The sequence below is a fragment of the Myxine glutinosa genome, chromosome 5 (genome assembly GCF_964187855.1).
Source record: "Myxine glutinosa chromosome 5, kmMyxGlut1.1, whole genome shotgun sequence".
Taxonomy (NCBI): Eukaryota; Metazoa; Chordata; class Myxini; order Myxiniformes; family Myxinidae; genus Myxine; species Myxine glutinosa.
The window spans coordinates 162,221,142-162,245,802 of record NC_136265.1 but is presented as its reverse complement, the minus strand read 5'-3'; the positions used below and the strand labels follow the sequence as shown (position 1 = coordinate 162,245,802).

Genomic DNA, 24,661 nt, shown 5'->3' with positions numbered 1-24,661 from the left:
CTGTCTTTCCCTCGCGGTTGTCAGCTCTTCCACGAGCCTCGATTCAGTATACAAAAAAAAAACAAGTAACCAATGATGTTCTAAGTAATTGAGTACCTGAAGCTTGGAAGAACATTGTAGCACTCGCGAGGGGAGGGTGGTTCGAGGCTGGCCTGTCGCAAACAAAGACGGCATACAGAGTAGTGAGGATCACACAAGCAAAAGGACTGATTATCTAGTGGCATTACCAACGTCGTAAAACGCCAAAGACCTTTGTTGAATCAACGTCTAACCGGGAGGTTCGTGCAGCACAAACTTACATTTATTTAAGAGATAAGCTGTGACCAGATGCTGATAGAAATTGCTTGTTAAATGAAAGATGACTCGATGTCCAGAAGTCACCAGAAAATTTCCCGACTCTCGCGATCTTTCCACGGCTCAAAATCCAACTGCAATATCGACTACATTTCCATAATTAACCTCTCCTTAACAACAATTCTAGAAGAGTAGTATGCAAGAAGCAAGTCGTTTCATATTGAATCGGTGGGATACAAGCATCAACCATGCCCTGAACACGATACGTCGCTGAAAATGTCACTCATAAATGATTTGTGACGTCCATGTGGAGCATTTTTACGAATGGATTCTGAAAGTAAACATAACTGAACCAATGCTCGAGTAATTGGTCACACAGGAGACGGACAACCCCCAAATCCACTGGATAATTTCCAGTCCTCGAAGCCTGGCATCTCAAATTTCTGCTGGATAAAGTGGCGATTTTCCGGATAACTTTATCCGAGTCTCCTCTGGCCTGGATCCTTGTTTGCAAAAGCTTTGTTTGTTTGTAGGTTTGTCGAATTAAAAAGGCGTAGTTCAAAGGCTGAGCTGTGATCGCCAACCATGCCTTCCTCTTATCATTCGTTATGCTGTTGGAAAATTTGCTCCTGATGACCTTCACATACTCTTTTCGTTCCGACACGGCATATCTCGTGAGGTTGGCGTAAAGTTTGCCTTCCTTTTTCTCGTTTGACTGTCTTCTGCCGCCATGATTGTTTTGCCAGCAGATGACAGTGCAATGCATTGTGGGATACCATGTACCTATCAAAGGGTTATCCACACCTTATCTGGTGGATAGTAACCTGAACCCTAGCCCGAGCCTTATTCACCCTTTGAACAACCATAGTTTATCCGTCACTTAGTTAACCATCGAATAATAATTTTAATCACAGGATAGCTCTTATCCAGTGGTTAAATTATCCGAGTTTTGAGTGACGGGCTTGGAGAACGTAGCATTCAACTGTGGGACAATGCTTTGGGAGTTGCGTAAAAGCATTCTTACAAACCTGGAATTCTGATCTCATTCCTTAGTCATTCATTCTCAACGAGTCTGATCATTCCTGGGAGATAAAGATCAGTTATGTTCTTGGTAAAGTGTTCTTTGTAAAGATCAGTTATGCTATCTGCAGCAACCTTGATGGTTCCCGAATAAAGTCGCTGGAAGACCATCAGCATTGGGTCCAGTGAGGGTTAAAAACCTGTCTTACCGACTGACTGCATTCAAACGGCCAAAATCACCTGCCTCTGATAACAGTGGAGTGATGGGTATTCCCCATTACGTTTGCACTCAGAACGTGTGAGCAACTTGGAACTTTACATTCATCAACACTGGTGCCACTTACGGGTGATGTATCATCGTAATCATCGTCCTCATCTAAATCATAGGGAGACTGTGTCCCAGGAAGTGTCTCGTCATGGCCCTGCAGGCTTCCAGAGCTGCTCAAAGTCTCGTGTTCCCCACTGAGAAAGTGGAACCAAAATTATACACAAGGGGGAAGAAAAGAAAAGAATAAAATTAGAGGTGAGAAAAAAAAAAATCAGAGCAACAAGGAGTTAAGACAGCTTGTAACCAATACAAACATTTTCACTGTGATTCACTTTCTTTGGACAAAACTATCAATCATCTATCTATAATTCCATTAATCTCTGTGTGTATGTGTGTATGTGTGTTTGTATGTGTGTATGTGTGTATGTTTGTCTGTGACCGCTGTTTCTCGACAACTACCGGTCCGATATACTTGAAACTTGCCAGGTATATTGCTGGGGACCCGAGGATGTGCCTTTTCAAGGTTTGAAATTAATCGGACAAGTAGTTACCGAGCTATGGCGATTTCTTTACCAAACACCGCAAGCCGTTCGCTTTGGACCAAACCATTTCATGTAAATAGAGGGGGGGGTTCTGTGGTCGTTGCGAATGGACCAAACCATTCATGTAAATAGAGGGGGGGGGTTCTGTGGTCGTTACTGCCACGTGGTTTCAAAGTTTTTTTTTGTTGTTGTTGTTTGCACGCATGTTTTTTTGCACCCACATACGGGCACGCCCTAGGATGTTTACACACACACACCCCTACACATTTTTTTTTTTTTTTTTTTTTGGCAAGGAACGGGCACCCACGTACGGGCACGTCCTAGCTTATATATAGTACGGGCATGCCCTAGTCTATCTATAATTCCAGTAATCTCTGTGTGTATGTGTGTGTGTCTGTGTGTGTGTGTGTGTGTCTGTGTCTGTGTGTGTGTGTGTGTGTTTGTCTGTGACCGCTGTTTCTCGACAACCACGGGTCCGATCTAATTGAAACTTGCCAGATATATTGCTGGGGACCCGAGGATGTGCCTTTTCAAGGTTTGAAATTAATCGGACAAGTGGTTCCCAAGGTATGGTCACCGTACTCGCAAGCCGTTCGCTTTGGCTTTGCGAATGGACCAAACCATTTCATGTAAATAGAGGGGGGGGGGGGGTTCTGTGGTCGTTACTGCCACGTGGTTTCAAAGTTGCCAATGGACCAAACCATTTCATGTAAATAGAGGGGGGGGGGGGGTTCTGTGGTCGTTACTGCCACGTGGTTTCAAAGTTTTTTGTTGTTGTTGTTGTTTGCACGCATGTTTTTTTGCACGCACGTACGGGACCAAACCCGTATGGACCAAACCATTTAATGTAAATAGAGGGGGGGGATATAATTTTAGATAGATATATAGTACGGGCACGCCCTAGTCTATCTATAATTCCAGTAATCTCTGTGTGTATGTGTGTGTGTCTGTGTGTGTGTTTGTCTGTGACCGCTGTTTCTCGACAACCACGGGTCCGATATACTTGAAACTTGCCAGGTATATTGCTGGGGACCCGAGGATGTGCCTTTTCAAGGTTTGAAATTAATCGGACAAGTGGTTCCCAAGGTATGGTCACCGTACTCGAAAGCCGTTCGCTTTGGCTTTGTGAATGGACCAAACCATTTCATGTAAATAGAGGGGGGGGTTCTACCGTACTCGCAAGCCGTTCGCTTTGGCTTTGCGAATGGACCAAACCATTTCATGTAAATAGAGGGGGGGGGGTTCTGTGGTCGTTACTGCCACGTGGTTTCAAAGTTTTTTTTTGTTGTTGTTGTTTGCACGCATGTTTTTTTGCACCCACGTACGGGCACGCCCTAGTATCCATAAACATCAATTAAGCTAACTAAAGTGTGTCTCGCCAATAGACCGATGAAATAATAATTTTGTTTTGATCACAGTAGATCGTCAAAGCTCTCAGGCATTGGAGGTGAGGGGGGCATGAAAGGATGGGAAAACAAAATTAAGGGGGGGGGGGGGACCGAGTGGTATGGATTTGAATCTTACCTGGACAACGCCCCTTCATCAATGTCATCTTGATCAATACACCGAGTGTAGGCAAAAGGAAACCATCCACGTCTACAAGAAACAGGACGAATAAATAATCCAAATGAATAAGGGCTGGCAGGATAACCGAGAGGTACGCACACTCGTCTCCAAGCTGGCTGGCCTGGGATCAAATCCCAACCCAGCTATAAATCGTCATCTTGGTGTTTCACAGGCAGAGTGATTCATCAATGTGTGTGCCATCCCGCGGCTGTACATGAAACTGGGTGTCCCAGTCTGCTGGGCATTAATTGGTGGACATTAAAGATCCCATAGTGTCCTTCGCGAAGAGTGGGCAAGCTATTGCTGGTACCCTGGCTAACTTGCAATTTCCTGCTCTAACCTATAGAAGCTATATTGCTGGTACCCTGGCTAAATTGCAATTTCCTGCTCTAACCTATAGAAGCTATTGCTGGTACCCTGGCTAAATTGCAATTTCCTGCTCTAACCTATAGAAGCTATTGCTGGTACCCTGGCTAACTTGCAATTTCCTGCTTTAACCTATAGAAGCTATGCTGGCACCCTGGCTAACTTGCAATTTCCTTCTCTAACCTGTAGAAGCTATTGCTGGCACCCTGGCTAAATTGCAATTTCCTGCTCTAACCTATAGAAGCTATTGCTGGCACCCTGGCTAACTTGCAATTTCCTGCTCTAACCTATAGAAGCTATTGCTGGTACCATGGCTAAATTGCAATTTCCTGCTCTAACCTATAGAAGCTATTGCTGGCACCCTGGCTAACTTGCAATTTCCTGCTCTAACCTATAGAAGCTATTGCTGACACCCTGGCTAAATTGCAATTTCCTGCTCTAACCTATAGAAGCTATTGCTGGTACCCTGGCTAACTTGCAATTTCCTGCTCTAACCTATAGAAGCTATTGCTGGTACCCTGGCTAACTTGCAATTTCCTGCTCTAACCTATATAAGCTATTGCTGGTACCCTGGCTAAATTGCAATTTCCTGCTCTAACCTATAGAAGCTATTGCTGGTACCCTGGCTAAATTGCAATTTCCTGCTCTAACCTCTAGAAGCTATTGCTGGCACCCTGGCTAAATTGCAATTTCCTGCTCTAACCTATAGAAGCTATTGCTGGCACCCTGGCTAACTTGCAATTTCCTGCTCTAACCTATAGAAGCTATTGCTGGTACCCTGGCTAACTTGCAATTTCCTGCTCTAACCTAAAGAAGCTATTGCTGGTACCCTGGCTAACTTGCAATTTCCTGCTCTAACCTATAGAAGCTATTGCTGGTACCCTGGCTAAATTGCAATTTCCTGCTCTAACCTATATAAGCTATTGCTGGTACCCTGGCTAACTTGCAATTTCCTGCTCTAACCTATAGAAGCTATTGCTGGCACCCTGGCTAAATTGCAATTTCCTGCTCTAACCTATATAAGCTATTGCTGGTACCCTGGCTAACTTGCAATTTCCTGGTCTCACCTATAGAAGCTATTGCTGGCACCCTGGCTAAATTGCAATTTCCTGCTCTAACCTATATAAGCTATTGCTGGTACCCTGGCTAACTTGCAATTTCCTGCTCTAACCTATAGAAGCTATTGCTGGTACCCTGGCTAACTTGCAATTTCCTGCTCTAACCTATAGAAGCTATGCTGGCACCATGGCTAACTTGCAATTTCCTGCTCTAACCTATAGAAGCTATTGCTGGCACCCTGGCTAAATTGCAATTTCCTGCTCTAACCTATATAAGCTATTGCTGGTACCCTGGCTAACTTGCAATTTCCTGCTCTAACCTATAGAAGCTATTGCTGGCACCCTGGCTAAATTGCAATTTCCTGCTCTAACCTATATAAGCTATTGCTGGTACCCTGGCTAACTTGCAATTTCCTGGTCTCACCTATAGAAGCTATTGCTGGCACCCTGGCTAAATTGCAATTTCCTGCTCTAACCTATATAAGCTATTGCTGGTACCCTGGCTAACTTGCAATTTCCTGCTCTATCCTAGAGAAGCTATTGCTGGTACCCTGGCTAAATTGCAATTTCCTGCTCTAACCTATATAAGCTATTGCTGGTACCCTGGCTAAATTGCAATTTCCTGCTCTAACCGATAGAAGCTATTGCTGGTACCATGGCTAACTTGCAATTTCCTGCTCTAACCCACAGAAGCTATGCTGGCACCCTGGCTAAATTGCAATTTCCTGCTCTAACCTATAGAAGCTATTGCTGGTACCCTGGCTAACTTGCAATTTCCTGCTCTAACCTAGAGAAGCTATTGCTGGCACCCTGGCTAAATTGCAATTTCCTGCTCTAACCTATAGAAGCTATTGCTGGTACCCTGGCTAACTTGCAATTTCCTGCTCTAACCTAGAGAAGCTATTGCTGGTACCCTGGCTAAATTGCAATTTCCTGCTCTAACCTATATAAGCTATTGCTGGTACCCTGGCTAAATTGCAATTTCCTGCTCTAACCGATAGAAGCTATTGCTGGTACCACGGCTAACTTGCAATTTCCTGCTCTAACCTATAGAAGCTATGCTGGCACCATGGCTAACTTGCAATTTCCTGCTCTAACCTATAGAAGCTATTGCTGGTACCCTGGCTAACTTGCAATTTCCTGCTCTAACCTATATAAGCTATTGCTGGCACCATGGCTAACTTGCAATTTCCTGCTCTAACCTATAGAAGCTATGCTTGCACCTTGGCTAACTTGCAATTTCCTGCTCTAACCTATAGAAGCTATTGCTGGCACCATGGCTAACTTGCAATTTCCTGCTCTAACCGAAAGAAGCTATGCTGGCACCATGGCTAACTTGCAATTTCCTGCTCTAACCTATAGAAGCTATTGCTGGTACCCTGGCTAACTTGCAATTTCCTGCTCTAACCTACAGGGGGCACTATCAGCAGTGCAGTCACACCCCCCATAGCAGTAGATGCAAACCCGCAGCCATCTGCTACATACGAAACAAACGAACCCCAATAAATAACCATATTGCCGTATTAACTCGCATTTAAAACATTTCTTCATGAATAACCCTCAACAGACTATGTAGTCAGGTTCACTATGTTAACAAATATAATTTCGTTCAAAATTTTTGGAGATTAGCAAAACTATACATTTTTGGAATATTCAGAGCATGAGGAATCCAAAAATTAATGTTTACATTTGCATAGACACCTTTGCAAAAATGACACTCAGGACAGTGATGAAGATAGTCGGGTTCACTATGTTAACAGATAATTTCGTTCAAAATTTTGGGAGATTAGCAAACCTGTACATTTTTGGAATCAGAACATGGAGAATCCGAAAATCAATGTTGACATTTGCACAGACACCTGCATGGCTGCCATTTTGGATTTTCAAAATGGCCGCCATAAAATACATATTTTGCACTATCTCGGCTTCTAGTCAACCTAGAAACTTAATTAAATATGCTAATCCTATGTTTTCTGGGTCAAGGAATCCAATAAAGGCCTCAAAATAGTGCTCAGGATTATAGAAAAGCAACAAACAAAGGTGATTGAAAAGCATTGTCTTTATATTTGTGATATAACTGTATTACATAATACATGATATTGCAAGTCCTTTGAAGTTATAGGTATCTATCTATAATTCCAGTAATCTCTGTACGTTTGTACGTCTGTACGTTTGTTTGTCTGTGACCGCTGTTTCTCGACAACCACGGGTCCGATATACTTTTAACTTGCCAGGTATATTGCTGGGGACCCGAGGATGTGCCTTTTCAAGGTTTCATATTAATCGGACAATTACTTACCGAGCTATGTCCAAAAAACGATTCAACCAATCAGAGAGCAGCGAACGATCGCGTGTGCCGAACGTGGAGGACACACTCTGCCTCGGATGGCACATTTGAGAGCGTATTCATTTATTTCACGTTTGCAAACTATGTTGGCGTTAAACTATGTTTTAAAACTAATAAAACCGAATTTGCGATTCATTCGCTTTCCTGCGCGTTTGTGCACGCGATGGCGATTTCTTTACCAAACTCCGGAAGCCGTTCGCTTTGGACCAAACCATTGCATGTAAATAGAGGGGGGGGGGATTGTCACCGTACTCGCAAGCCGTTCGCTTTGGACCAAACCATTTCATGTAAATAGAGGGGGGGGGATATAATTTTAGATATAGATATAGTACGGGCAATGCCCTAGTGGGTTTATAAAGCAAGAAAGCAGCCTTGCTAGTATCAGATTGAACTACAAGTCCTTTACACAGGATCTACTAGGTCTATACCGTTCAGGAATATGCTTTTACAGATCTTCATCACTGTCCTGTGTCATTTTCGCAAAGGTGTTTATGCAAATGCCAACATAAATTTTTGGATTCCTCATGCTCTGAATATTCCAAAAATGTATAGTTTTGCTAATCTCCAAAAAATTTGAACGAAAAAACATGGTGAACCTGATTAGTGGATGCACCCTGTTAGTCCAAGAACAATGATGTCTTACTGCTTGGTCCTCTCGTTCTCGCCGTAATGCCACCCGTCGACGCTTTCAGCCACCAAAAGGCCGATTGTGTCTCCAGGGCGGAATGTCATCATAGTCCCATCCTCACTGTCGCCGTCATGTTCGTAGAGAGCTAGCACTAGACCAAAGGTCGCACCCAGATGTGCGGGGCCTTCTAGCCCAGCCGAGGCAGAGCTGCTGCGTGCCAGGATTCCATGCTCTGCACACATGTGGCAGGTGTTGTTACTTGGATTATTTTTTCCCAACGTGGTTCAACAGCACTTATGTGCATTATTATTATTATTATTATTATTATTATTATTATTATTTCAGCTGCATCACCAGCTGCATGTTTCAGTTTGGGCCTCACCATTCTCACTATGTTCTTTTATCAAGCTAGCATTCCTCAAATTAGACTTTAATAAGAAAATCACTTTTCTTATCCATCCATGGACAATCATTAAGTTTGGCAAAAAAAAAAAAAAAAAATCACAAACTTCGGTTTTTCTCCGTCAAAGGACTCTATCCGCTCATCCTTGTCCATTTCTTGACTCAAAATCTCAACTTAATGTCCGTTACAGCTGTTTATTTAAAGATGGGCATCAACAAACGTAATAAATTGAACCATGCTGCTCAGGAAAAGCAACATATGCACCTCAAACATCAATGGGAGTTACATGTGTGAAGACAAGTTAATTATGCCTGCAAATATATCTACGACCTTGTCCCTACCTCGGATAATGATACAACTACAGTCCTTCAGTGGACGCTATGCACGGTGGTAAGTCATGCAAGTAACATGATGACTTTGTGGAAGTGATAATATTCCTGGACTTAGCTCATTATGAAACTCGGAGAGCTTGGTGATGACTTTTTTCAGTTTTTCCGCACAAAAAGGACATCCAAATGTGAGCTTTTCAGAGAGAACTCAACCCAACACCAATGTGAGCTTTAGGGAAACACCTAACACAAAGCGTAGATTATGGATGGCACAATAAAAGTTGTACTATAAACAACTGACCCGTCGGGGTGTCCACTTGCTGGTTACGACGAGCAGGAAGTGTGCGCGAGTAACTCTCATTGAGCTGTCGTGGAGGTCCCCGTTCACCCCACGTGGCTCGAGTGGGTAGTGTACCATTGGGTACCTCCGGGAGATCCCGATTCTTTTGGGGGCATTGGTGGGATGAACAGACCCAAATCTTGTATTGCACTCAGGTTTCATTATGTATGCCATCCTTACAAAGGCCAAGTGCATTAAACTCTGTCTTCGAGAAAAATGCTAACATCCCAAATCCCTCCCTCCCTCCCTGTACCCATCCAGCTCCACACCCTTCCTGAAAACTCCCTCCAGCACGAGAGTTTCCCCTCTTTTGTCAAGGTAGAGAAATTCCTCGAAACTCACCTTTGACCTAGCATACTGATTTAGCTCTGTGGCTTTCGATGAAGCTTGCATGATGGGTGGTTGTGTCGGTGGTGCTGGCCCTGGCAGGGCAGGAGGCTGGATCTCTCCTGAAGGTGTAAGCTGTTTAATGATTGCCATGGCTGGGCCCGGTAACTCCATTGGAGACGTCGACGACTTGTGCCACCCAGAAAGGTTGCTGGCAAGGAGTTCTCGTGCCTGCATGGCAGCCATCCAGAAATAAGAATATCCTAGGTCAAATGTTAATCCATCTTGCCTCCACCATACAATATTTGGTACTAAGGAGTCAACTACTTCTTACGTGTGCAAAAAGGTGGAATTGCAGACTCTTCGTCCATTCACACAAGCCCTCTAAAATAACTCTTCTCCCCTCCCCTGTCGTTTTCTCCCGCATTCTCCAAAACTCGACTGGCTTTCCTTTAGTTACTTCTTTTTTCTTTTTTCTTAATCTACCTCTTCCATTGGGGTGGGAGTGGGGATAAATGGTATGGTGCCAACCGAGATGATACTGGGTTTGAATCCCAAAGGTTAGGGGTTCACATCCAGCTGGAAGCATCAGTGTTGTGTTTGCCTCCAAATTCTCTCAAGATAACGTGGGATGGGCTCTAAAATGCTGTCTATGAAAAGGCTCTGTCAGCCAATAAAAAAAAGGAAACAATGAATGACAGCGACAACTCAAATGTTTTGTATCCCAGTGGACGCTCACAAAAACGTACCTTGTTGTGATAGAGGAGGAATTGTTTGGTCACAGCGCACTGACGATCCACAAGAAAGCAGTACCTGCGCCGCTCTTCCACCACAGCGCTCCTGTAACCATCCGCTACGTAAGACTCCAGTTCTGCTTGTCGACTGTTTGCCAGCTGGGTGAGCTTTGGGGTGATAACGAGATGCAAAAGTTGGAGTTAGGTGTTGGAAAGGTGCAAGTTGATAAATAAGTTAACATGTCGAGAATAGCCGAGGTGCTATACCCATCACATACCGATAAAGGGAAAAGGTTGGACTGTGTTGGATATTTTGTGCAGGATCCAAATAACTGGATTCAGTTGCTGTTACACACTGCTTTTCATGGCAACCTGACATCATACATGTCCCATTATCGTTTTTATTATTACCCCCGCCACCAAAGGTGGATGGACGTTATGTTTTCACCCCTGTCTTTGTTACTTGCAAAATCGAAGATTTTTCAAGTATATTTGTCGGTTGCGTTTGTTATTCTGTCTGTTTGTCTGTGTTTGTTTGTCACCGGCCTACAGGTCACAATTCTAAACCGATCGTCACGAAACTTCACCAAGTTGTAGAGGTCGTCCCAATTGAGAAGCCTATTGATTGAGGTCAAAGGTCATCTGGAGGTCAAATTTCTAAAATCGCCATTTTTAATCCAATTGACTTGAACAGCATTTGCATATTGAGCCACTAAATTGGAAAACCAACTATTTTAAAGGTCAAAGGTCAACTCAAGGTCAAACTTCTAAAATCATAATTTTTCATCTGAAAAATCATCACTTTTCATCCAAGCTTTGATCAAGATCGTCAATTTTAATCTTGATTAAATGGACAATTTGCTGTATCAATGGAAACCTTTTGGGGGAGGGGTGGGCGGATTTTGCGAGTGTCGTGCTCTGCATGACGTCTTCTTGTTTGTTTGTTTATTGTGAACAAAATATCTCAAAAAGTTGTGGACGGATTCGGACGAAATTTGGCAGAGATGTAGCGTATGTCACAAGGACGAAATGTTTAGATTTTGGTGAAGGTCCGGATTCAGATCCGGCTACTAGAATTTTAAGTGACTCTTCACCATTGGCAGATAGGGCCAAAAACGATACATAAATAGGATATATAAAGCAGGATATCTCAAAAAGTTGTGGACGGATTTGGACGAAACGTGGTGGACAGGTTGGGTGTCTGACAAGGACAAATAGCTTAGATTTTTGTGAAGATCTGAATATGGATTCGGATATGAGAATTATTTAATTCTTTAAGTGATTCTTCAGCATTTGTTAATAGGGCCAAAAACTATACATTGTAGGATATCTCAAAAAGTTATGGATGGATTTAGACGAAACTTATTGGACAGGTTGTGTGTGTGTGATGAGGAGGAATCGATTCAATTTTGGTGAAGATCCGGATCCAGATCCAGCCAGTAGATTTTTTTAAATGATTCTTCACCATTGAGTGATATGGCCAACCAGGCGGAGGTTTGCTCTCTACTGAGTGCCGTTGTAGTTTAGTTTTGAATTGCATCACGACGTGACGATTCACCCAGCTCCAGGTTAAGATATTGCCATAAGTCGGCACGCAACACTCGCAACACCTTATCGAGCTTGTTTTGGCAGAAAATATTAAGCTGGCTGTCTTATCCTACAAATGGCAGCTTCTACAGGCCAAATGGATTAAATGAAGAGGACATTGAACGAGGTATGGTAGCCGTCGTAGGAAGTACAAAGAAGCGGATATTTCTGGTGTTGACCCTTCGTTGAGCAAGAATGTTGAGCTCTTTCGTTCCGACAAAGGGTCAACGCCAGAAACGTCAGCCTCTCTTTGCTTCCCACAAAGGTCACCATACCTCGATCAACATCCCGTTCATTTCATTCATTATTCTACATGTCCGCCAATGCAGATCGACACGAGCCTTCACAAGCAAGACTAGTTCTTCATTACCTCCGCAACTTAAGGTGGACAGAGGTTATTTTTTTCACCCCTGTTTGTCTGCCTACCTGTTTGTTTGTCTGTGAGCACCATATATCAAAAAGTTGTGGGTGGGTTATAAAACAAAGACGAATTGATTCGATTTTGGTGAAGATCCGGTTCCAGAAACTATAATTTTTCAATTTTTAAAAGTGATTCTTCATAATTGACAGATAGGGCCAAAAACAATATATAGCACGATATTTCAAAAGGTTGTGTACGGATTATGACAAAACTCAGTAAGGGAAGAGAGAAGCTCCAGAAGGTCACAACAGCATTTCATATCATGGACATACACATTCCCAAGTATATATTCAAACTCAATGACACCTGCTTTCTGAATGTTGCTAATGACATTTTTACAGTTATCAAGAGCCGATAAAAAACGACATTAATCCAACAGTAACTGCTCGCAAAGATAAGAAAACCAGTGCAAGGAAACGTATGTTTTCAAAATGCACGATAAGATCAAAAAAGTTTATTAATAATGGAGATTTCTCCTTTTTCCCAGAATCAGATTATGATGGAGTTTACACGACACCAAAAACTTTGGTGAATAAAAGATTTTTCTTTGAGCACCTCAACTTGATTGGTAAATTCTTCTTATAATTTTTCAGGCAACACAAGAACAAAAACTTTGGAACACTGGAAGTTTCTGCTGTTTTGCAACAGCTTGTTTGTCAGTCAGTCGAGTTCTGTTTCACATCTGTTGACACAAAGCAACTAAAATAAATAAACAATGCCGATCCGAGCAGTGGTACATAGATGAGTAGAGCGCATATGTCTGCCAGGCTGAATGGTTGACGTTTTGTATCGCACTGATAGGCCGGATGCAGATCTTCACTAAAATCGAATCAATTCATCCTTGTCATACACCAACCTGTCCAGAAAATTTCATCTGAACCTGTCTATCACTTTTTTGAGATATTGTGCTATATATTGTTTTCGGCCTCTAAAGTTTAGAATGGCCTCTAAAGGTGGTTATATATTGTTTTCGGCCCCGTCTCTCAATGATGAAGAATCACTTTAAAATTCTCGTGTCCGGATCTTCACCAAAATCTAACAAATTCGTCCTCGTCAGACACCCAACTTGTCCACAAAACGTCGTCCGAATCCGTCCACAACTTTTTGAGATAACCTGCTCATAGACAAACAAGCAGACAGACAAACAGGGGTGAAAACATAGCCTCCATCCACTTTTGGTGACAGAGGTAATTATCTGAAACTTGGATGTAATCAACATTAAAGGTATAAATTCAACTTAGGTTGAAATTAAGACAACCTTGTGGAACTGTGCCGAAGGCTGGTTGGGCATTAGTCTTGCAGCATACCTCAAACCACTGGCCGTGTGGGCAAACGCACTCAGGAACAGGTGCGGATAAGTTGGATATAATCCACATTCAAGGTAGGAAATTAACTTTATCACTTATGGTTAAATTTAATGTAAAAACAAAAATTGGTTGCATCAGATAAGCCTAAGGGCCGTTTGGGCTGCAATATTAAAGGAAGTCTGCATGCAAACTCATTCAAACGCACACTTGAGCACTCTCCCCTGTCTCTTCAAAAATGGACGAGGCCAATAAATACTTTATTTCTTCCCTTCCATTCCAATCCCTCCTCAACAATGACATTATAAGATTACTAGCTGAAGTACCCAGCGTTGCCCAGGGAAATTCCAAGGAGGGAGAGGGGAGAGGGGTGAGAAATGCAGTATGTGTATGTATGTGTGTATATTGTTACGGTAGGCAGTTAAGGATGTTATATTTGCCGAGCGGAGGCTCCGCGACCGGACAGTTGTTCCCCGACTAAACCCGATTCACCCAAACGTTGGCCGTATCGCGCCACAGATATTCAATGGGGAAAAGACGAAGACGACGAATGCAAAGAGGAAGAAGAAGACGTACAGAAGAGTAACGGGGTTTATTATTATTTACACACATAAGCAAAAAGAGCAGTCACGGGTATTTACAGCGGACATGAAAACGCAGGTGACAGAGTGAAAATTACTAGCTTATACAGACTTAGTTACTACCCGGGACAGCACGAACAAAACAAACACGTACGCAAATGGGGAACTTGCAGGCAGGAATGGCTGGAAAGGATGAGCAGGTGGGATCACAGGGCACAGCGAGCAGGTCCACTCCGGGCGGGAAGCGGGGAGCCGGCAGCTCCTTGTATTCCGCTTTACAGCGCACGCCGGCAGCTCCTGGTATTCGGCTTTTCAGCGCACGCCGGCAGGGTCACTCGCTGCCCCGTCAGGGCTTCACGCGGCTGGTTGAAACGGGGCTGGACTCATCTGCCGTATCTCTTTGCAACTCGTTCGTAAAAGTTCCTCTGCTTTCTCTTGGACCCTTTCTTTGTCGTGTACCTCTCCACGCAGCTCAGCTCATATTCCCTTCTTCTCACTTCTCTCCAGCGCGGGACTGACACGCCCTCTTACGCACCTGGACTCATCTGCCGTATCTCTGGTGTCGCTTGTCCCAGCGATCGTCGCACCCTTCTCTCCAAAACTTCAGCGTGGGTCTGTCACGCCCCCTTCGGTTTCGGTACCGCCCTCCTCCCCCGTGCTCTGTTTCGTGACCTTGTATGGTAATCCCACGGGCTTGTCTCCTTATTTGGGCATCGCGCCGACGGCACGCCCCTCGTGGCGAGCCACGGGCTTGTTTCCTTATTTGGGCATGGGGCTGAACAGCCCCGCCCTTCGTGGCGCGCCCTGGGCTTGCCTCTCCCTGGCGACCCCGCCCCTCCTGTTCAAACAGAGCACGGAGCACATATTCACTATCGCAGCGAATTGAGAGGGCGTGCACCCCACGCTTGTGAACTGCTTTACCCACAGATGGAGAGTTTAGCTGGGAAATGGAATTATTGAAGGGGAGCTATTCTTAATTGATTCGGTGCAATGGAGTATTATTTTAATGGAAGACAAGGCCTTACTCTAAAACACATAATAAGATATAAGCTACTGAACAAGGGTTTTATCGGGTCCTGCAATGTGGTGTTTCATGGAATAACTACCGGGACGCCCTTTTTACTTTTACACAACACTGGAGGCAGGAGGCGCAGAATAAACAATAATAATAATAAAGCACACAATAAAAAAATACAGTCCTCATATCCGCAACAATATATATGAATGAATGAATGAATGATCGTTTTAAGGCCATTTTCTTAGCCTTGCGGGCCCCATGACAATCATGGTTCTCTGTTTGAGGCAATGTTTTTTATGGCCGGATGCCCTTCCTGACGCCAACCCTTGGTCACGCTCTTACAATGTGCAGGGATACGGTGTACCTATTCGAAATTGGGGTACACACCGTGATCATTCATCCCAGCAAGCTGGTACTCAATTTGCCGACCTCGGAAGGATGACAGGCTGAGTCAACCCCCCCGGCGTTAATTCAGCGATCGATCGGGATTCGAACCCAGGATCCTAGGACCCCAAGCCGGCACCCTAACCGTTAAGCCAACACCAGGCTATGTGTGTGTGTGTGTGTATATGTGTGTGTGTGTGTGTGTGTACATGTGTATGTATGTGTATGTATGTATGTATGTATGTATGTATGTATGTATGTATATATATATATATATATATATATATATATATATACGTATATATATACACACACACACACACAAATTGTGGGGGGATGCTTTGACATGCCCCTCTATTTTGAGGGAGGAGAAGAGAAGGAGGACAAATTTACCCGTGCAAAGAGTGCCTTAAACTCAGTGTTGCCCAGGTAAAAAAGGAAATTATAATACCCTCTGCCACAATCACCAGGTGGTGCTACACAGTACACATTTACAAAGATAATTTATGCCCCTCCCACACTCCACCCTCTCACACCCCCACGTCAGGCTGCAGCCACATACCCTATGTTACCCCCCCACAAAAAGTTCTATTTATACCCCGAGGTACACTCACTCACACACTTTGGAGTTTCTTAATTAAAATATGTGGCCGTGCATGAGGAGCAAAGCAGAAGAGACTGACAATGGCACATATATATATATATATATATATATATATATATATATATATATATATATATATATATATAATACTGTTGTGGCCAAAAATATTGGCACCCTTCCACTTTTTTCAAATAATGCACCATTTCTTCCAGAAAATTGTTGAAATTAAAAAATATTTTGGTATCCACATATGTATTTATTTTGTTTGAAGTGGAACAAAACAAAAAAGCTGAAAAAATTACTAAATCTTAGCTTATTCCACACAGTAATCCTAAAATGGCCCGGACAATATTATTGGCACCTTTTAGAAGTTGTGAGAAATATTTAGATTTCAAGCAGGTGATTCTCCTTTACTTTGGTTTTGAACTCACCTGTGCTGAGTTATCGTTGCCTGCAATATAAAAATCACTCACTCAACCAGTTTCAATGGAAAAAAGGAGTCATTCTGCTGTTTTGTGTCACTGTGGGTACCGCTATGAACATGGAGAAAAGAAAGAAAATCAGAGACTTGTCCGAAGAGGTCAGACACGAAGTATGGACAATCTCAAGGCTACACGTCCATCTCCAGAGACCTTGATGTTCCTGTCACCGAACGCAATGTTAGCAGGAAGTTTAAGGCCCATGTCACTGAAGCAAACCTCCCTGGACGTGGCCGCAAGAGAAACCTTGATCGAAGATTGCAGCGAAGGATTGTTTGAATAGTAGAGAAAGCACCTCGATCAACTGCCAAACAGATTCAAGCCGACTTTCAGACACAAGGTAGGACAGTTTCAACTCGCACCATCCGTCGCCAACTCAATGAAAGGGGGCTCTATGGTAGGATCCCATTGCTGAGAGAGAGACATAAGAACGCCCGACTGGAGTTTTCCAAAACACACCTGAACAAGCCAAAATATTTCTGGGAGAATGTCCTGTGGACAGACGAGACCAACTTAAGAGCTTTTTGGGAAAGCACATCATCTCTATGTTTACAGAAAACAAAATGAAGCCTTCAAAGAAAATAACACCTTCCCTACAGTCAAACATGGAGGAAGTTCAGTGATGTTTTGGGTTTGCTGTGCTGCCTCTGGCACTGGGTACCTTGAATGTGTGCACGGCATCATGAAATCAGGAGATTACCAAGGCATTTTGGAGCGCAATGTTGAACCCAGTGTCAGAAAGCTGGGTCTCAGTCAAAGAAAAATGACCTCTAAAGGTGGTTCTTCTTGTTTCTATATAATATATATATGATATATTATCTATCTTCTATCTTCTTCTATATATATATAAAAGAAAGTTTTTGTTTGTTTGTTTGTTTGTTTGTCTGCACGTGCTAATCTCCTGAACGGTGAAAGATAGGAGGAAACCTCTGAAACAAAAAATGTCGGGATGGGCCCCGGGAAGGTTTTAGGCTAGGTGCCGAGGCCGGTCGAGGCTGCCTCGGCTGGGCTGGGCCCATTTCGCAATTAAAAGCTGAGCTGAATTATAGTAGTCAATCTTCTACGGCTGCGAGTAAAAGCTTAATTATAGTAGTAAGACCTATGTACAGAAGATTAAATTCATGCAAAAATAACCCGGGCAACGCCGGGTGCATTCAGCTAGTATATATATACGAGTATATATATATACAGTGCGTACAAAAAAAAGGTAATCCGAATTCAAGAGGTTAATATGCAAAGGTTATTTATTTTGACAATTTACATGTGGTTTACTAATTAAGAGGAGATCCTCAGCTTTCCATTGATACCTTCCATGCATCATTGCTGTCACACATGACCGAGTACATGTTCATTGAAAATGACAAGTTCAAATCGCATTTTTACAAGTTTGGCTAATCGGTGCAAGACAGTTTGAACTGGATGCATTATTGTCGATTGCCAAGTTGATTATGTAAAATTGTTAAGCTGGGCTGGGCAGAGCGTCGCAAGTGCCTCGGGCAACTTCACCCATTTTACGTTAGCCATTCATGGCGGCTATTGTGTGAGATTTTTCCCGCTGAAATCTATTGATTCGTGCTGCAATGGACACCATTCTCTACAGCTGTGGAAGTGTGTTCACGGAGATCAACATCAATGGTAATGACGATCCTGAACAGGATACCAGACTCGGTGATCTTTATGTTCGAGCCAATCTGAACTGTGCTTCCCCTATAGAACCAGCGTACTACTCTGCTGGCTATGAAATGCTCTGCATCCACTGTGGTACTGAGGAGAATTTGGTTGAAAAGGCAGGGCAATACCCTCAATGTAACATTTGTACTGCAAAGCCAGTACCAAAGCGTGGCAGAAATCTTGTTCAACATGCTCAATAGTTTCAAGGTGCCAAGGGCATGGTGTTTATCTGTTTTTCCGATGTCATGGTGTATATACATGTACAGGTGTCTTGCCCTTTCACTACCAAGCTCAGCTAGGACGTTCAACATCATCCAAAATCACACAAACACTGTGTTTCATAGAGATTTGGGCAATGTCTGTAAATCTGTGAGATGAATGAAGAAATTAAATCATTTTGAGGAGAAAGGAGTCTTTATTTCATATTTTTCCATGTCAACAAAACTCAATGGAAAGTAGGAAAAAAAAAAAAAAAAAATTAAAACCTCCCTCCCTACCCGAACTTTTGAGAAAAAAGGACGATCACCAACTCTTTTTTTTTATCTGGCCTAATCTCCTGAACGGTGAAAGATAGGAGGAAACCTCTAAAACAAAAAATGTCGGGACGGGCCCCGGGAAGGTTTTAGGCTAGGTGGCGAGGCCGGTCGAGGCCCACCTCGGCCGGGCTGGGCCCATTTCGCAATTAAAAGCTGAGCTGAATTGTAGTACTCAATCTTCTACGGCCGCGAATAAAAGCTGAATTATAGTAGTAAATTCATTCAAAAAGAACCAAAAATGTCGGGGGTTGGGGGGGGGCCGGGAAGGTTATAGGCTAGGTGTCGAGGCCCACCTCGACCGGACTGGGCCCATTTCGCAATTAAAAGCTGAGCTGAATTAAAGTAGTCAATCTTCTACGGCCACGAGTAAAAGCTGAATTATAGTAGTAAATTCATTCAAAAAGAACCCGGGCAACGCCAGGTGGTTTCGGCTAGCATTATATATATATAAAAGAAAGTTTTTGTTTGTTTGTTTGTCTGCACGCGCTAATCTCCTGAATGGTGAAAGACAGGAGGAAACCTCTGAAACAAAAAATGTCGGGACGAGCCCCGGGAAGGTTATAGGCTAGGTGGCGAGGCCGCCTCGGCCGCGCTGGGCCCATTTCGCAATAAATCTTCTTCTTCTTTCAAAATTCTCTTGAAGTACAACTTATGCACGTAATAGGAATATCTGACTGATTGCAACACATGCTTTCAAAATTCTCTCTCATGGGGCCCGACAGAAGAAAGAACAAGGAATCGTTGAGCACTAACTGATACTGGGCTCGCGTCAGACCTATGTACAGAAGATTAAGTTCATTCAAAAAGAACCCAGGCAATGTCGGGTGCATTCAGCTAGTAATATATAAATATAAAATATAACATTAAAAAAAAAAAAACACCTTTAGAGGCCATTTTTCCCCGCAAAGCGGGGGTTGGCCTTTTTCGTGCACCGTGGTTGTTGTTGTTTTTCGGTCCCCTTTTTGAAGCAATGTTTTACGGCCGGATACCCTTCCTGCCGCCAGCCCTTTTTGTCGCCTTTTACGACAAACAGGGAATTACCAGTGAACTGGTACTCAATTAGCCGACCTCGGAAGGATGACAGGCTGAGTCAACCCTCCTGGCGTTAATTTAGCAATCGACCGGGATTCGAGCCCAGGATCCTAGGATCCTAAGCCGGCACCCTAGCCGCTAGCCCAACGCCAGGCTTATAATATAACATACATATATAATATATAATATATATGGAACTGTGGCTTGTGTGTTTGTTTGAAGCCTGGTGTTGGCTTAGCGGTTAGGGTGCCGGCTTGGCTATGAACCTGGGTTCGAATCCCTGTCATCGCTGAATGAACGCCAGGTGGGTTGACTCAGCCTGTCATCCTTCCGAGGTCGGCAAATTGAGTACCAGTTCACTGGTAATTCCCTGTGTGTCGCAAGAGGCGACAAACAGGGTTGGCGGCAGGAAGGGCATCCGGCCATAAAACATTGCTTCAAAAAGGGGACCACGGTGCCCGAAAAAGGCCAACCCCTGCTCTGTGGGGAAAATGGCCTCTAAAGGTGTTTTTTTTTTTGTGACATGCAAATGATGGGCTGATCGATTTTTACTTCTGTCAGTGTTTCCATGCATTTTTATGCAAATATATATTTCAATCCGTATATTTTACCGAGGTCCCTCCCTCACACAGGAGCTGGTGTTGCTGGCCCTCTAAAATTCAAAGCAAAGACTTCTGGCTGTGAATACCTTTCCCAAACTACCTGTGTAGTGCGCAGTCTACCTAACGATAATGACTCCACATGCGACATGACATACAAGGATATGCAATGGTTATGACTCGAAAATGACAATGGAAAAAAGATAAAGAAAGAAATAACTTTTCAATAACCTTTATAGAGAAAGAAATGAAGAAAAATAATAAATTATGCATTATTACACTTACCTGAGCCTCCTTCTCACCATATTTCCCAGGGTTCTTCCCAACCTTTTTCCGTATTTTCCCCAACTCTGCCCGAGTCTTCTCCAAACCCTCAATCTTCACTTTGCTTTGAACCTGGAAGCCCTTGGTAGTAAGCTGTAGAGAGAAGGGGAGAGTGGGCCACTTACCAATGCTGATGTACAATAAATAGGCCAATGTGGTGAGATTGAGTTTCAATAACGTGCGAGAAGAGCCAATGGCGGGAATAGATGCTCAGAAGATGAGAGATGGTACCGAGATGGAAGCAAGAAGAAAAGTATGGAAGCACAGCTTGGTGAAACTCACATTGATGTATCGAATGTCCTGATCAAGCTTCTGTTCGAGCTGCTGTAGCATGTCTGTTTGAAGAACCTTCAACTGTGGGACGAGGTGGAACATTAAGCATATAAAGATCCAAACAGGAGCATTTTATTGCTGTGTGCAAAGCCTTGTGGGAAATATGGCCGAATTATGCATAACTAGAACGGCACTCAGTAGACTCCACCTGGTTGACCATATCACTCAATAGTGAAGAATCACTTAATAAATTCTACTAGCTGGATCTGGATCCGGACCTTCACCAAAATTTAATCGATTCTTCCTCGTCACACACACAACCTGTCCACCAAGTTTTGTCCAATTCCATCCATAACTTTCTGAGATCTCCTGCTTTATATCGATTTAACCCGATCACTCAATGGTGAAGAATCACTTTAAAAATCAAATAATTCTCATATCCGAATCCATATTCAGATCTTCACCAAAATCGAATCGATTCTTCCTTGTCACACACACAACCTGTCCACCAAGTTTCGTCCAAATCTGTCCACAACTTTTTGAGATATCCCGCAATGTATAGTTTTTGGCCCGATCTCCCAATGATGAAGCATCACTTTAAAATTTCCAGTAGCCGGATCTAAATCCGGATCTTCACCAAAATCTAATAATTTCGTCCTTGTCACATATGCTACATCTCTGCCAAATTTCGTCCGAATCCGTCGACAACTTTTTGAGATATTTTGTTCACAAACAAACGGACAGACAACCAGACAGGGGTGAAAACATCGCCTCCATCCACCTTTGGTGGCGGAGGTAAAAATACATGCTGAAGAATGAAACATCGCAAGTTTTTTTCCCCAACTTACAGACGATCATCAGACAAAGCAGTTTCCAAAATGGGGAACTTACTAAATAAAAAATTACTCCATGGATAGCAAGATAAATGTTGCGCATCAATTTTATCACCAACAGTGCTGTCTGGATAGTGCAGATGTACCCGCATGCGCTTTAATTGAACTGTCCCGTTTGGATTTGAATCCTGAGTCTAATATTAATTGGACAAAATTATTCCCACCTTGAGGTTGGCAGAGGAAAGTCTCTGGCCCAAAGTCTTTCATGAACTGGCTGCCCCAGCCTGATGTTTGACAAAATGTCCGCTTTGCTACAGCATGCAGCCGAGTGAACATTTAAAAGTAGTGGATTTCTTCTGTTTATTCTTTTGTCTACAACAGCGTTTCATTTGCATATCATAATTTGTTGCATCAAATGTTTAAGCCCCAACACCTGGACAGACTGTATCTGCCAGGATAATTCAATGGCGGTTTTGATGGATGAGGTTACATAGCTACTCGATACACTTTAAGAAGTCACTGAGATTGTTCAACTTCCCTTTAAAATAGTTTTGGACCTCACCGATGGAGCTGAGATGGGGTTTTGCAATCGCTTGTGTGCGTGTGCCTCTCTCTGTGCGTTTGTCCGGGACATAATTAGCGGGAATAGAGCTTATTGCGATGGCGCGTCGTCCGTCCGTCAGTCCGTCCGTCCGTAGACACTTGAAACTTCTTCTCCAAAACCGCTGATGGGATTGCGACCAAATTTGGCACAAATTATATTTGTTGCGTTGTGCCTGAAGTTTGTTCACGGCATAAAAAAAATATCGGGGTCTAAGGGGGTCTACCGGGGGTCAACGTGGATCCAGGTTTGACCCCCAAAATAGGAATTTGCTTTTTCCTCTGAAACTACACATACAATTCCGATGAAACTTTACCACAACCTTCATCACCTGTAATGTACTAACGTTCGTTCATGACATTTAAAAAATCTGCCCCTATGGGGATTTACGGGGAGGGGGGGTTGCCCCCCAAAATAGGTATTTGCTTTCTCCTCAGAAACTACATTTGCAATTCTGATGAAACTTAACCACAACCTTCACCACCCGTGATGTACCAACGTTTGTTCCTGGCATTTAAAAAATCGGGGTCTAAGTGGGTCTATGGGGGGACTTGCCCCCCAAAATAGGTATTTGCTTTTTTCCCAGAACCTACACACACAATTTTGATGAAACGTCACCACAACCTTCATCATCCGAGATGTACCAATGTTTGTTCAAGGCATTGGAGAAATTGGGGTCTGAGGAGGTGCACGGGGTGGAGGGGGGACGGGGGGGGGGGGGAAGGTGGGGAGAGGGGGTTTCCCCTCAAAATACGTATTTTTTTGTTTGTTTATTTAAAGTCTTATGATTATGTTGGTATGATCTACATGCTGCCCTGTCTTCTAGCAATCATTAAAATTGGTTTAAACTACCTTTAGTCAGTGCAGTATACTGTTTATTCCACCAGGTGAGCACCAGGGGTATTGTCCCTATGTTGATGTTTTTTTACCATTTGAGCTTTTGTCATCAAATTCTCAAAAAGCCTTTATGATGAGAATATGGAGAAAATAATTAACCTCCATCCGGAGAATACGGAGAAAAATTGGGTCAAAATGTGAAAGGGCAAAGGCATAGTGACTATAAATAGGCTTTACTAGCCCCGCTGCAGCGCATCAAGCACGAGAAGCCCCTTTTCTTAAATCACTTACGTGTTTCTTTATTTATTTATTTACCATTAAGCTTCAATGTATCCATCCAGGCAATAACATTTTTACCATTTGAGCTTTTGTCATCAAATCTTCAACAAACCTTTATTATGAGAATATGGAGAAGACAAATTAATAAATTGTACAATTTTTTATGCCTCCGCCCCCGAAGAAAAATCCCTTCTCTAAAACCGCTTCACCGATCGATGTGAAACTTGTCATGGCTGGTGAAAATGTGATACTTGAAAACAGCTGAAGGGATTTAAATTCAAACTTGTTTATTTTTAGGACAGTGAACGAGGGCATCTACCCATTGTAGGGCTATGTGGAGGCATATTGGTGACACAGTCGCATTGCTCTAGTTAACTGTTGGTTTCATCAATTTTAGTTTGAGTACAAAGCAGACACGGATGGGCGTTGCATTTTGAGATGCTTTCTAGTTTCAACTGATTTAGTGGATCAAATAACATACTGCATAGCAATATTCATGAGTGGATATAGCAGAATAGATATTTTCTGAGGTTTAGTGTATTGGAAATAGTAGATGATCAAATGAGGGAATTATTGAATCAAAAAGCAGAAGTCCAAGAGGTCAAGCAGATGTGCCACTCACAGCTTCCTCCATTTGGATTTGGATCTGACGATGAACCTCGGCCATTTGGAAGATTGCAGAGCCTGCAAAACACAGGTCAACGCAGAGTCAGGATACCTACTCAAAACCCCCCAAAGGACCAACCCACTAACCTCCGCCAATAATTGGTTACCCATGCACAAGACCCAAACATGCCACGAAGCGGGCATCATCCCACAGTTTGAGAAAGAACCAGAATCAATATAAAAGCAAAGGGAAGTCAAAGTACTTGCAAAGTTAAGATTGACTCGAGGACAATGTTCGGGCTTGATTGTCAAGACCTTTAATAATTGCGAATGGCTTTTGGCCCACTTAACGTTCATTCATTTGCATTATGTGACTGTGCGGAGGTGTGCACTTGGCCTCATCGACAAGGCACTTCTGCTTGGATTACTGACTTTAAATTGCTTTGCACAAAAGCATTTTTAAATTTTCA

The 24,661-nt window shown here is 43.1% G+C and overlaps 1 protein-coding gene across 1 annotated transcript in view; it reads right to left on the bottom strand.

Moving 5' to 3' along the window:
- LOC137426833 (BAR/IMD domain-containing adapter protein 2) overlaps window positions 1-24,661 on the bottom strand; it is a 61,680-nt gene that overhangs the window by 3,656 nt on the left and 33,363 nt on the right. Inside the window, exons 4-13 of the mRNA XM_068115773.2 lie at window positions 24,208-24,269; window positions 21,045-21,116; window positions 20,724-20,855; window positions 10,238-10,390; window positions 9,504-9,719; window positions 9,123-9,264; window positions 8,105-8,321; window positions 3,649-3,720; window positions 1,659-1,776; window positions 97-152 (exon numbers count right to left, since the gene is read on the bottom strand). Of these exons, the coding sequence (XP_067971874.1) occupies window positions 97-152; window positions 1,659-1,776; window positions 3,649-3,720; window positions 8,105-8,321; window positions 9,123-9,264; window positions 9,504-9,719; window positions 10,238-10,390; window positions 20,724-20,855; window positions 21,045-21,116; window positions 24,208-24,269 (1,240 nt within the window). The remainder of the gene's footprint in view (window positions 1-96; window positions 153-1,658; window positions 1,777-3,648; window positions 3,721-8,104; window positions 8,322-9,122; window positions 9,265-9,503; window positions 9,720-10,237; window positions 10,391-20,723; window positions 20,856-21,044; window positions 21,117-24,207; window positions 24,270-24,661) is intronic.